Raw genomic sequence first — 13,769 nt, 5'->3', positions numbered from 1 at the left:
TATGAGGGCAGTGACTACTTCAGACTAGCTAAAACATGACTCTTCCACCCAACATCATAAACAAGCAGCACCCTTTGTCAGTGATTTTAGTTACTAAATCCCCATGTTGTGTAGTGTTGTTTCAGTAGAAGGATATGAGGGCAGTGACCACTCCAGTGATGGCTCCCATGGCGAAGGATCCACTGAAGATGCCCAGGAAAACCCCCACTGACTTGAAGAAGGCTGTGGCATCGAAGGTGTGTGTGCTGGCTCCAGCCGGCTGATAGGCTACAATAGACCTGGAACAAAGAAACAGGACACAGAACTTCCAGTAAACACTTTCATCCATCAAATACACAACACAATACACAATACGTTTAACAGACACAATACGTTTCACAGGTGGTAGACACAATACGTTTCACAGATACAATACGTTTCACAGGTGGTAAAAACAATACGTTTCACAGGTGGTAAAAACAATACGTTTCACAGGTGGTAGACACAATACGTTTCACAGGCCCAATACGTTTCACAGGCCCAATACGTTTCACAGGCACAATACGTTTCACAGGTGGTAGACACAATACATTTCACAGGTGGTAGACACAATACGTTTCAAAGACACAATACGTTTCACAGGTGGTAAAAACAATACGTTTCACAGGTGGTAAAAACAATACGTTTCACAGACACAATACGTTTCACAGGCCCAATACATTTCACAGACACAATACGTTTCACAGGTGGTAGACACAATACGTTTCACAGGTGGTAAAAACAATACGTTTCACAGGTGGTAGACACAATACGTTTCACAGACACAATACGTTTCACAGGTGGTAAAAACAATACGTTTCACAGGTGGTAGACACAATACGTTTCACAGGTGGTAGACACAATACGTTTCACAGGCCCAATACGTTTCACAGGTGGTAGACACAATACGTTTCACAGGCCCAACACGTTTCACAGGCCCAATACATTTCACAGACACAATACGTTTCACAGACACAATACGTTTCACAGGTGGTAAAAACAATACGTTTCACAGACACAATAAGTTTCACAGGTGGTAGACACAATACGTTTCACAGGTGGTAAAAACAATACGTTTCACAGGTGGTAAAAACAATACATTTCACAGACACAATACGTTTCACAGGTGGTAAAAACAATACGTTTCACAGACACAATACGTTTCACAGACACAATACGTTTCACAGGCACAATACGTTTCACAGGTGGTAAAAACAATACGTTTCACAGGCCCAATACGTTTCACAGACACAATTCGTTTCACAGGTGGTAGACACAATACGTTTCACAGGTGGTAGACACAATACGTTTCACAGGTGGTAGACACAATACGTTTCACAGGTGGTAGACACAATACGTTTCACAGGTGGTAGACACAATACGTTTCACAGGTGGTAGACACAATACGTTTCACAGGTGGTAGACACAATACGTTTCACAGGTGGTAGGCACAATACGTTTCACAGACACAATACGTTTCACAGGTGGTAGACACAATACGTTTCACAGGTGGTAGACACAATACATTTCACAGGTGGTAAAAACAATACGTTTCACAGGTGGTAGATACAATACGTTTCACAGACACAATACGTTTCACAGGTGGTAGGCACAATACGTTTCACAGGTGGTAGGCACAATACGTTTCACAGGTGGTAGACACAATACGTTTCACAGGTGGTAGACAATACGTTTCACAGGTGGTAAAAACAATACGTTTCACAGGTGGTAGACACAATACGTTTCACAGGTGGTAGGCACAATACGTTTCACAGACACAATACGTTTCACAGGTGGTAGACACAATACGTTTCACAGACACAATACGTTTCATAGGCACAATACGTTTCACAGGCCCAAAACGTTTCACAGGTGGTAGACACAATACGTTTCACAGACACAATACGTTTCACAGGTGGTAGGTACAATACGTTTCACAGGTGGTAGACACAATACGTTTCACAGACAATACGTTTCACAGGCACAATATGTTACATAGGTGCACCTTGTTCTGGGGATAATAAAAGGCCACTTTAAAATGTGCCGTTGTGTCACACTACACAACAGATGTCTCAAGTTTTGACAGAGTGTGCAATTGGCATGCTGACTGCAGGAATGTCCACCAGAGCTGTTACCAAAGAACCTAATGTTAATTCTTATTATCATATACTGCCTCCAAAGTCGTTGAAGAAAATTTGGCAGCGTGTCCAACTGGCCTCAACTGCAGGCCTCGTGTAACCACACAAGTACCCAGGACCTCCACATCCGGCTCCTTCACCTCAGGCCTCGTGTAACCACACCAACCCAGGACCTCCACATCCGGCTCCTTCACCTCAGGCCTCGTGTAACCACACCAACCCAGGACCTCCACATCCGGCTCCTTCACCTCAGGCCTCGTGTAACCACACCAACCCAGGAACTCCACATCCGGCTCCTTCACCTCAGGCCTCGTGTAACCACACCAACCCAGGACCTCCACATCCGGCTCCTTCACCTCAGGCCTCGTGTAACCACACCAGTACCCAGGACCTCCACATCCGGCTCCTTCACCTCAGGCCTCGTGTAACCACACCAGCACCCAGGACCTCCACATCCGGCTCCTTCACCTCAGGCCTCGTGTAACCACACCAGCACCCAGGACCTCCACATCCGGCTCCTTCACCTCAGGCCTCGTGTAACCACACCAACCCAGGACCTCCACATCCGGCTCCTTCACCTCAGGCCTCGTGTAACCACACCAGCACCCAGGACCTCCACATCCAGCTCCTTCACCTCAGGCCTCGTGTAACCACACCAACCCAGGACCTCCACATCCAGCTCCTTCACCTCAGGCCTCGTGTAACCACACCAACCCAGGACCTCCACATCCGGCTCCTTCACCTCAGGCCTCGTGTAACCACACCAACCCAGGACCTCCACATCCGGCTCCTTCACCTCAGGCCTCGTGTAACCACACCAACCCAGGACCTCCACATCCAGCTCCTTCACCTCAGGCCTCGTGTAACCACACCAGCACCCAGGACCTCCACATCCAGCTCCTTCACCTCAGGCCTCGTGTAACCACACCAACCCAGGACCTCCACATCCGGCTCCTTCACCTCAGGCCTCGTGTAACCACACCAACCCAGGACCTCCACATCCGGCTCCTTCACCTCAGGCCTCGTGTAACCACACCAACCCAGGACCTCCACATCCGGCTCCTTCACCTGCGTGATCGTCTGAGGAGTATTTCTGTCTGTAAAAGCCCTTTTGTTGGGGAAAAACTCCCACCCCTGTGAAATCCATAGATTAGGGCCTAAATCATTTATTTCAATTGGCTGATTTCTTAATATGAACTGTCACCCAGGAAAATATGTTTTATTGTTTCATGTTGCGTTCATATTTTTGTTCAGTATTCTATGGCTGACCCAGTAAAACAACACATTTCATTGCACCTATCATACTACTATGGCTGACCCTGTAAAACAACACCTATCATACTACTATGACTGACCCAGTAAAACAACACCTATCATACTACTATGGCTGACCCTGTAAAACAACACCTATCATACTACTATGGCTGACCCTGTAAAACAACACCTATCATACTACTATGACTGACCCTGTAAAACAACACCTATCATACTACTATGGCTGACCCTGTAAAACAACACCTATCATACTACTATGGCTGACCCTGTAAAACAACACCTATCATACTACTATGACTGACCCTGTAAAACAACACCTATCATACTACTATGACTGACCCTGTAAAACAACACCTATCATACTACTATGGCTGACCCTGTAAAACAACACCTATCATACTACTATGACTGACCCTGTAAAACAACACCTATCATACTACTATGGCTGACCCTGTAAAACAACACCTATCATACTACTATGACTGACCCTGTAAAACAACACCTATCATACTACTATGGCTGACCCAGTAAAACAACACCTATCATACTACTATGGCTGACCCTGTAAAACAACACCTATCATACTACTATGGCTGACCCTGTAAAACAACACCTATCATACTACTATGACTGACCCAGTAAAACAACACCTATCATACTACTATGGCTGACCCTGTAAAACAACACCTATCATACTACTATGGCTGACCCTGTAAAACAACACCTATCATACTACTATGACTGACCCTGTAAAACAACACCTATCATACTACTATGGCTGACCCTGTAAAACAACACCTATCATACTACTATGACTGACCCAGTAAAACAACACCTATCATACTACTATGGCTGACCCTGTAAAACAACACCTATCATACTACTATGGCTGACCCTGTAAAACAACACCTATCATACTACTATGGCTGACCCAGTAAAACAACACCTATCATACTACTATGGCTGACCCTGTAAAACAACACCTATCATACTACTATGGCTGACCCTGTAAAACAACACCTATCATACTACTATGGCTGACCCTGTAAAACAACACCTATCATACTACTATGGCTGACCCTGTAAAACAACACCTATCATACTACTATGGCTGACCCAGTAAAACAACACCTATCATACTACTATGACTGACCCTGTAAAACAACACCTATCATACTACTATGACTGACCCTGTAAAACAACACCTATCATACTACTATGGCTGACCCAGTAAAACAACACCTATCATACTACTATGGCTGACCCTGTAAAACAACACCTATCATACTACTATGGCTGACCCAGTAAAACAACACCTATCACACTACTATGTCTGACCCAGTAAAACAACACCTATCACACTACTATGGCTGACCCAGTAAAACAACACCTATCATACTACTACGGCTGACCCTGTAAAACAACACCTATCACACTACTATGGCTGACCCTGTAAAACAACACTTATCACACTACTATGGCTGACCCTGTAAAACAACACCTATCATACTACTATGACTGACCCTGTAAAACAACACCTATCATACTACTATGACTGACCCTGTAAAACAACACCTATCATACTACTATGACTGACCCTGTAAAACAACACCTATCATACTACTATGACTGACCCTGTAAAACAACACCTATCATACTACTATGACTGACCCTGTAAAACAACACCTATCATACTACTATGACTGACCCTGTAAAACAACACCTATCATACTACTATGGCTGACCCTGTAAAACAACACCTATCATACTACTATGGCTGACCCTGTAAAACAACACCTATCATACTACTATGGCTGACCCTGTAAAACAACACCTATCACACTACTATGACTGACCCTGTAAAACAACACCTATCATACTACTATGACTGACCCTGTAAAACAACACCTATCATACTACTATGGCTGACCCAGTAAAACAACACCTATCATACTACTATGGCTGACCCTGTAAAACAACACCTATCATACTACTATGGCTGACCCAGTAAAACAACACCTATCATACTACTATGGCTGACCCTGTAAAACAACACCTATCATACTACTATGACTGACCCTGTAAAACAACACCTATCATACTACTATGGCTGACCCTGTAAAACAACACCTATCATACTACTATGGCTGACCCAGTAAAACAACACCTATCATACTACTATGACTGACCCTTGTAAAACAACACCTATCATACTACTATGACTGACCCTGTAAAACAACACCTATCATACTACTATTACTGACCCTGTAAAACAACACCTATCATACTACTATGGCTGACCCAGTAAAACAACACCTATCATACTACTATGGCTGACCCAGTAAAACAACACCTATCATACTACTATGGCTGACCCAGTAAAACAACACCTATCATACTACTATGGCTGACCCTGTAAAACAACACCTATCATACTACTATGGCTGACCCTGTAAAACAACACCTATCATACTACTATGGCTGACCCAGTAAAACAACACCTATCATACTACTATGACTGACCCTTGTAAAACAACACCTATCATACTACTATGACTGACCCTGTAAAACAACACCTATCATACTACTATTACTGACCCTGTAAAACAACACCTATCATACTACTATGGCTGACCCAGTAAAACAACACCTATCATACTACTATGGCTGACCCAGTAAAACAACACCTATCATACTACTATGACTGACCCTTGTAAAACAACACCTATCATACTACTATGACTGACCCTGTAAAACAACACCTATCATACTACTATGACTGACCCTGTAAAACAACACCTATCATACTACTATGGCTGACCCAGTAAAACAACACCTATCATACTACTATGGCTGACCCAGTAAAACAACACCTATCATACTACTATGACTGACCCTTGTAAAACAACACCTATCATACTACTATGACTGACCCTGTAAAACAACACCTATCATACTACTATGACTGACCCTGTAAAACAACACCTATCATACTACTATGACTGACCCTGTAAAACAACACCTATCATACTACTATGACTGACCCTGTAAAACAACACCTATCATACTACTATGACTGACCCTGTAAAACAACACCTATCATACTACTATTACTGACCCTGTAAAACAACACCTATCATACTACTATGACTGACCCTGTAAAACAACACCTATCATACTACTATGACTGACCCTGTAAAACAACACCTATCATACTACTATGACTGACCCTGTAAAACAACACCTATCATACTACTATGGCTGACCCTGTAAAACAACACCTATCATACTACTATGGCTGACCCAGTAAAACAACACTTATCATACTACTATGGCTGACCCAGTAAAACAACACCTATCATACTACTATGACTGACTACCTGTAAAACAACACCTATCATACTACTATGGCTATAACCCAGTAAAACAACACCTATCATACTACTATGACTGCTGTAAAACAACACCTATCACACTACCAGTAAAACAACACCTATCATCACACTACTATGACTGACCCTGTAAAACAACACCTATCATACTACTTTGACTGACCCTGTAAAACAACACCTATCATACTACTATGACTGACCCTGTAAAACAACACCTATCACACTACTATGGCTGACCCTGTAAAACAACACCTATCATACTACTATGGCTGACCCAGTAAAACAATACCTATCACACTACTATGACTGACCCTGTAAAACAACACCTATCATACTACTATGACTGACCCTGTAAAACAACACCTATCATACTACTATGGCTGACCCTGTAAAACAACACCTATCATACTACTATGGCTGACCCTGTAAAACAACACCTATCATACTACTATGACTGACCCTGTAAAACAACACCTATCATACTACTATGACTGACCCTGTAAAACAACACCTATCATACTACTATGGCTGACCCTGTAAAACAACACCTATCATACTACTATGACTGACCCTGTAAAACAACACCTATCATACTACTATGACTGACCCTGTAAAACAACACCTATCATACTACTATGACTGACCCTGTAAAACAACACCTATCATACTACTATGACTGACCCTGTAAAACAACACCTATCATACTACTATGGCTGACCCAGTAAAACAACACCTATCATACTACTATGGCTGACCCAGTAAAACAACACCTATCATACTACTATGACTGACCCTGTAAAACAACACCTATCATACTACTATGGCTAACCCAGTAAAACAACACCTATCATACTACTATGGCTGACCCAGTAAAACAACACCTATCATACTACTATGACTGACCCTGTAAAACAACACCTATCATACTACTTTGACTGACCCTGTAAAACAACACCTATCATACTACTATGACTGACCCTGTAAAACAACACCTATCACACTACTATGGCTGACCCTGTAAAACAACACCTATCATACTACTATGGCTGACCCAGTAAAACAATACCTATCACACTACTATGACTGACCCTGTAAAACAACACCTATCATACTACTATGACTGACCCTGTAAAACAACACCTATCATACTACTATGGCTGACCCTGTAAAACAACACCTATCATACTACTATGGCTGACCCTGTAAAACAACACCTATCATACTACTATGGCTGACCCTGTAAAACAACACCTATCATACTACTATGGCTGACCCTGTAAAACAACACCTATCATACTACTATGGCTGACCCTGTAAAACAACACCTATCATACTACTATGACTGACCCTGTAAAACAACACCTATCATACTACTATGGCTGACCCTGTAAAACAACACCTATCATACTACTATGGCTGACCCTGTAAAACAACACCTATCATACTACTATGACTGACCCTGTAAAACAACACCTATCATACTACTATGGCTGACCCTGTAAAACAACACCTATCATACTACTATGGCTGACCCTGTAAAACAACACCTATCATACTACTATGGCTGACCCTGTAAAACAACACCTATCATACTACTATGACTGACCCTGTAAAACAACACTTATCATACTACTATGGCTGACCCTGTAAAACAACACCTATCATACTACTATGGCTGACCCTGTAAAACAACACCTATCATACTACTATGACTGACCCTGTAAAACAACACCTATCATACTACTATGACTGACCCTGTAAAACAACACCTATCATACTACTATGGCTGACCCAGTATAACAATACATTTCATTGCACCATCCAACGTGTGACAATAAAACCTCTGAATTGTATCATACACTCTTTCACATAACACCTGATGTGTCATTGCAGCTGCACCACACTAGGCCTTCCAGCAGGGGGTAGTAGAGTGCCAGCTCTGTCTCAGCTCCACATCAACAACATTACTGATGTAACACTGTCACCTCAGTGAGGAATCTCTACAACATCGGGGAAAAGGAGGGGAAACGAGGAGGGAACAGGAACATTTCCCAGAAACTGAGGAACCCTCTGACACACACAGCGAGACAGAGCGAGACAGACAGAGCGAGAGAGCGAGACAGACAGAGCGAGAGAGCGAGACAGACAGAGCGAGCGAGCGAGACAGACAAAGCGAGCGAGAGAGACAGACAGAGCGAGCGAGAGAGACAGACAGAGCGAGCGAGCGAGACAGACAGAGCGAGCGAGCGAGACAGACAGAGCGAAAGAGACAGACAGAGCGAGAGAGACAGACAGACAGAGCGAGAGAGACAGACAGACAGAGCGAGAGAGACAGACAGAGCGAGAGACAGACAGAGCGAGAGACAGACAGAGCGAGAGAGACAGACAGAGCGAGAGAGCGCTGGGAGGAGAGAGGAGGAGCACGGTAACTTACGAGGAGAGGACGATGGCCACTGCGTCGTTCATGACACTCTCTCCAAACAGCAGGGCATAAAGATCCACATCTGCATGGAGCTCATTGAAGATGGCCAGCACCGTCACTGAAATACACACACACACTTAAGAGAGTTGAGGAGCAACGTGTTGCTTGCTAGGATGTACCATGACCATCCTTGTAGTGAACTAGGAGGGATGATATGTTAAGGACGGACTGCAGAGGTATGCTCCTGGAGGCCTGTAGAGAGAGCCCTCCACTGGGATGAGGTGGTGAGGAGCTCCAGTGCCTACCTGGGTCAGTGGCAGAGACGATGGCTCCAAAGAAAAGACAGTCTGTGTAGTAGAACTTGTTAGTCAGCTGCCCTATGAACTGCATCAGCTTCACCACTCCATACATCAGGTTTCTGAAGAGAGGAGAGGACTAGAAGAGCTCCATACCAGACATGATCTAAATCAGTCCCAACAATACGCTGACTCACCCAATGACGAAGCATGAGATAGCTGTTCCTAGGAAGGCATAGGTTATGATGGAGCCCAGGTTCCTGAAGAAGTGTCTCTGGAAAAAGAGAAGGGATATTATAATCGCTAGGCTACATCATATAATGTAGAGAGGTCAGTGTGTGATCTACATGGGCATTAAATAAACACTTATTTCTGTGCCATTGATGTCAGCCAGCCCCACAAGAGGGCCTCGGTGTGCAGGGAGAGGGTTGCCTGTCATCTCCCCTCACAAGAGGGCCTTGGTGAGCAGGGAGAGGGTTGCCTGTCATCTCCCCTCACAAGAGGGCCTTGGTGAGCAGGGAGAGGGTTGCCTGTCATCTCCCCTACAAGAGGGCCTTGGTGAGCAGGGAGAGGGTTGCCTGTCATCTCCCCTACAAGAGGGCCTTGGTGAGCAGGGAGAGGGTTGCCTGTCATCTCCCCTCACAAGAGGGCCTTGGTGAGCAGGGAGAGGGTTACCGGTCATCTCCCCTCACAAGAGGGCCTTGGTGAGCAGGGAGAGGGTTGCCGGTCATCTCCCCTCACAAGAGGGCCTTGGTGAGCAGGGTTGCCTGTCATCTCCCCCACAAGAGGGCCTCGCTGGCCTCCTGAGTGGAACAGTGGTCTTAGACGCTGCATCTCAGTGCTAGCTGTGCCACTAGAGTGTCACGCCCTGACCTGAGATCTCTGTTTTCTTTATATTTTGGTTAGGTCAGGGTGTGACTAGGGTGGATACGCTAGGTTTTGTATTGTCTAGGGTTTTTGTAGGTCTAGGGTTTTGTAGGTCTAGGTGATTTGTATGTTTATAGTGGCCTGATATGGTTCCCAATCAGAGCCGGCTGTTTATCGTTGTCTCTGATTGGGGATCATATTTAGGTTGCCATTTCCTTTTGGTGTTTGTGGGATCTTGTCTATGTTTAGTTGCCTGTCGGCACTCGTTTGTATAGCTTCACGTCGTGTTGTTGTTTTGTTAGTTTGTTCAGTGTTCTTTCTTTATTAAAAGAGGAATGTACGTATACCACGCTGCACCTTGGTCTCCTTCGTATAACGAACGTGACAGAAGATCCCACCAAAAATGGACCAAGCAGCGTGTTCAGGAGGAGTGGACTTGGGAGGAGATCCTGGATGGAGCAGGACCCTGGACGCAGACTGGGGATTATCGCCTTCCAAAGGAGGAAATAGAGGCAGCGAAAGCAGAACGGCAAAGTTCAAAGTTACGAGGAGTTATACCAACGAGGTAGGCCACAGAAACCCCAAGGGGCACATGGAGCAGTCGGTGGAGCCGAGGAGCGAACCAGAGCCAGTCAGGGAGTCGGATGAAGAGTTTGACGCAAGATTCCGGAGAGAGGTGCTAGCATTGAGAGCGCTACAGAACGGGGCGTGCTGAGGTGTGTGTCATCAGCCCGGTGTCACCTGTACCGGTCCCACGCATCACGTCTCCAGTGCACCTTCACAGTCCAGTGTGTCCTGTGCCACCTCTCCGCACTCGCCCTGAGGTGCGTGTCACCAGCCCAGTGCCGGCACCATGCATGCATCAGGCCTCCTGTGCGCCTCCTCAGTGCAAAGCCTCCAAAGACGGGCCACAGGCCCGGAGCCTCCAACGACGGGCCACAGGCCCGGAGCCTCCAGCGACGGGCCACAGGCCGGGAGCCTCCAGCGACGGGCCACAGGCCGGGAGCCTCCAGCGACGGGCCACAGTCCGGACTCCAATCAAGTTGTAGAAACATCTCAAGATGATCAATGGAAATAGGATGCACCGGAGCTCAATTTCGAGTCTCATAGCAAAAGATCTGAATATTTATGCAAATAGGTATTTCCGCATGAACACATTTGTTTTCCCGTTTCTGCTTTGTCATTAATGGGTATTTGTCATTAATGGGTATTTGTCATTAATGGGTATTTGTCATTAATGGGTATTTGTCATTAATGGGTATTTGTCATTAATGGGTATTTGTCATTAATGGGTATTTGTCATTAATGGGTATTTGTCATTAATGGGTATTTGTCATTAATGGGTATTTGTCATTAATGGGTATTTGTCATTAATGGGTATTTGTCATTAATGGGTATTTGTCATTAATGGGTATTTGTCATTAATGGGTATTTGTCATTAATGGGTATTTGTCATTAATGGGTATTTGTCATTAATGGGTATTTGTCATTAATGGGTATGTGTCATTAATGGGTATTTGTCATTAATGGGTATTTGTCATTAATTGGTATTTGTCATTAATTGGTATTTGTCATTAATGGGTATTGTGTGTAGATTGATGAGATGTTTTTGAATCCATTTTAGAATACTGAAAAAGGGGTCTAAATACATTCCGAAGGCACTGTGTGTACGGGATACATCGTCTAACGGAATGCTTACTTGCATGTTCCTTCTCAACAAGGCAAAATATAAAATAACACATGCACGCACAGTTAAAAGCCTAGTAGAGTTAGCGGCAGGTGGATGAGCAATATGGATGAAACCTGACCTGGAATGTGAAGCTAACTGAAGCTGGCTAGCATTATAAAAGCCTGAGTAGATCTAGCTTGCTTTGTACTATACCACTCTGGTTGCTCTATGCTTGATCTTATATCCCTCTGAACTCTACAGGATGTCATTTTATTGGGGGCTTGAGTTGGCACTACAGCTCTCAGAAAGGACTAACTAAACTAAAATCCAGCTACACTGGAGATAGCTAGAAGCAGGCTAGCTGGCGATAGCTAGAAGCAGGCTAGCTGGCAATAGCTAGAAGCAGGCTAGCTGGAGATAGCTAGAAGCAAGCTAGCTGGAGATAGCTAGAAGCAGGCTAGCTGGCGATAGCTAGAGACCGGCTGACTGAGCCGGTTAGAACCCATCTACGGGGAAATGTGTGCAGGCCTACATAGGAGAAGGTCGGAAATAGTGGGACTTTTAGTCGTGGTCTTTTTTATGTGCTATTTCCTGTTATGTTTTATGTCCTACACCTTGGACCACATTGGAAATACCTGGTTTACACTTTGTGTCATTCTCTGGGTTTCTTGTACTCTTAAATTCTGTTTTAAAAACGGTACAACTTGTTGAACCCGAAATAAAAAATATAATCAACTATGGATAGATTGGATATAGATCGATAGGCTGTTAGCTTAACTGGACTGACAGGCCACCGAGAGGTCGACAGACAGGCCACCGGGAGGTCGACAGACAGGCCACCGAGAGGTCGACAGACAGGCCACCGGGAGGTCGACAGACCGGTGGATGGATTATCTTGGTAAAGGAGAACTGCTCACTATCAGGGAGGGAAACTCATTTGAGCCAAATTAGCTTTATGGAACATTATTCAAATCTTTAATTTCAGCTCATGATACATGAAACCAACACTTTACACTTTACATGTTGCATTTATATTTTTGGTTTTAAATAATGTTCTACAGCAATGACTTTGTACAAAAGTAGAGTATGTAGAGTATGTGTACTTCACAGCCGTCCCACAGGCCAGTATCAGAGAGTACCAGCCTGACATGTGTCCTTCACAGCCGTCCCACAGGCCAGTATGAGAGAGTGGGTCTAGCAGGGTAACCTAAGACAGGAACTGGAAGTTTGCGTACCAAATGGAACCCTATTGACTATATAGTGATCTACTGTTGACCAGGGCCCATAGGGGTAGTGCTCTACTGTTGACCAGGGCCCGTAAGGGTAGTGCTCTACTGTTGACCAGGGCCCATAGGGGTAGTGTTGACCAGGGCCAGTAGGGGTACTGTTGACCAGGGCCAGTAGGGGTACTGTTGACCAGGGCCCATAGAGGTAGTGTACTACTGTTGACCAGGGCCAGTAGGGGTACTGTTGACCAGGGCCCATAGAGCTCTATTTAGGGAATAGGGTGCCATTTGGGATGCAGACAAAGACATGTGGTCTCGACTTCCTCCCAGAAGGGCAATACTCTAAAAGGCTGGCCAATGAGAGGGCTCCCCTGTCTACAGTATGTCCAATCAGAGATCTCGTTGTTGCAGCAGATCAGCCCATTCTGAACCACAGTAGATGACCAGATCAGGTTGAGGGCCTTGC

General features: G+C 44.8%; 1 protein-coding gene across 1 annotated transcript in view; it reads right to left on the bottom strand.

Annotated features, from left to right (window-relative positions):
- LOC139412169 (solute carrier family 9 member 7) overlaps nt 1-13,769 on the bottom strand; it is a 191,953-nt gene that overhangs the window by 169,221 nt on the left and 8,963 nt on the right. Inside the window, exons 4-7 of the mRNA XM_071159018.1 lie at nt 9,739-9,815; nt 9,551-9,663; nt 9,258-9,363; nt 137-278 (exon numbers count right to left, since the gene is read on the bottom strand). Coding sequence (XP_071015119.1) covers nt 137-278; nt 9,258-9,363; nt 9,551-9,663; nt 9,739-9,815 — 438 coding nt within the window. The remainder of the gene's footprint in view (nt 1-136; nt 279-9,257; nt 9,364-9,550; nt 9,664-9,738; nt 9,816-13,769) is intronic.

This window comes from Oncorhynchus clarkii, chromosome 1 (genome assembly GCF_045791955.1).
Source record: "Oncorhynchus clarkii lewisi isolate Uvic-CL-2024 chromosome 1, UVic_Ocla_1.0, whole genome shotgun sequence".
Classification (NCBI taxonomy): Eukaryota; Metazoa; Chordata; class Actinopteri; order Salmoniformes; family Salmonidae; genus Oncorhynchus; species Oncorhynchus clarkii.
The sequence above is the reverse complement of the archived record's forward strand: the minus strand, read 5'-3'. Positions and strand labels throughout refer to the sequence as shown.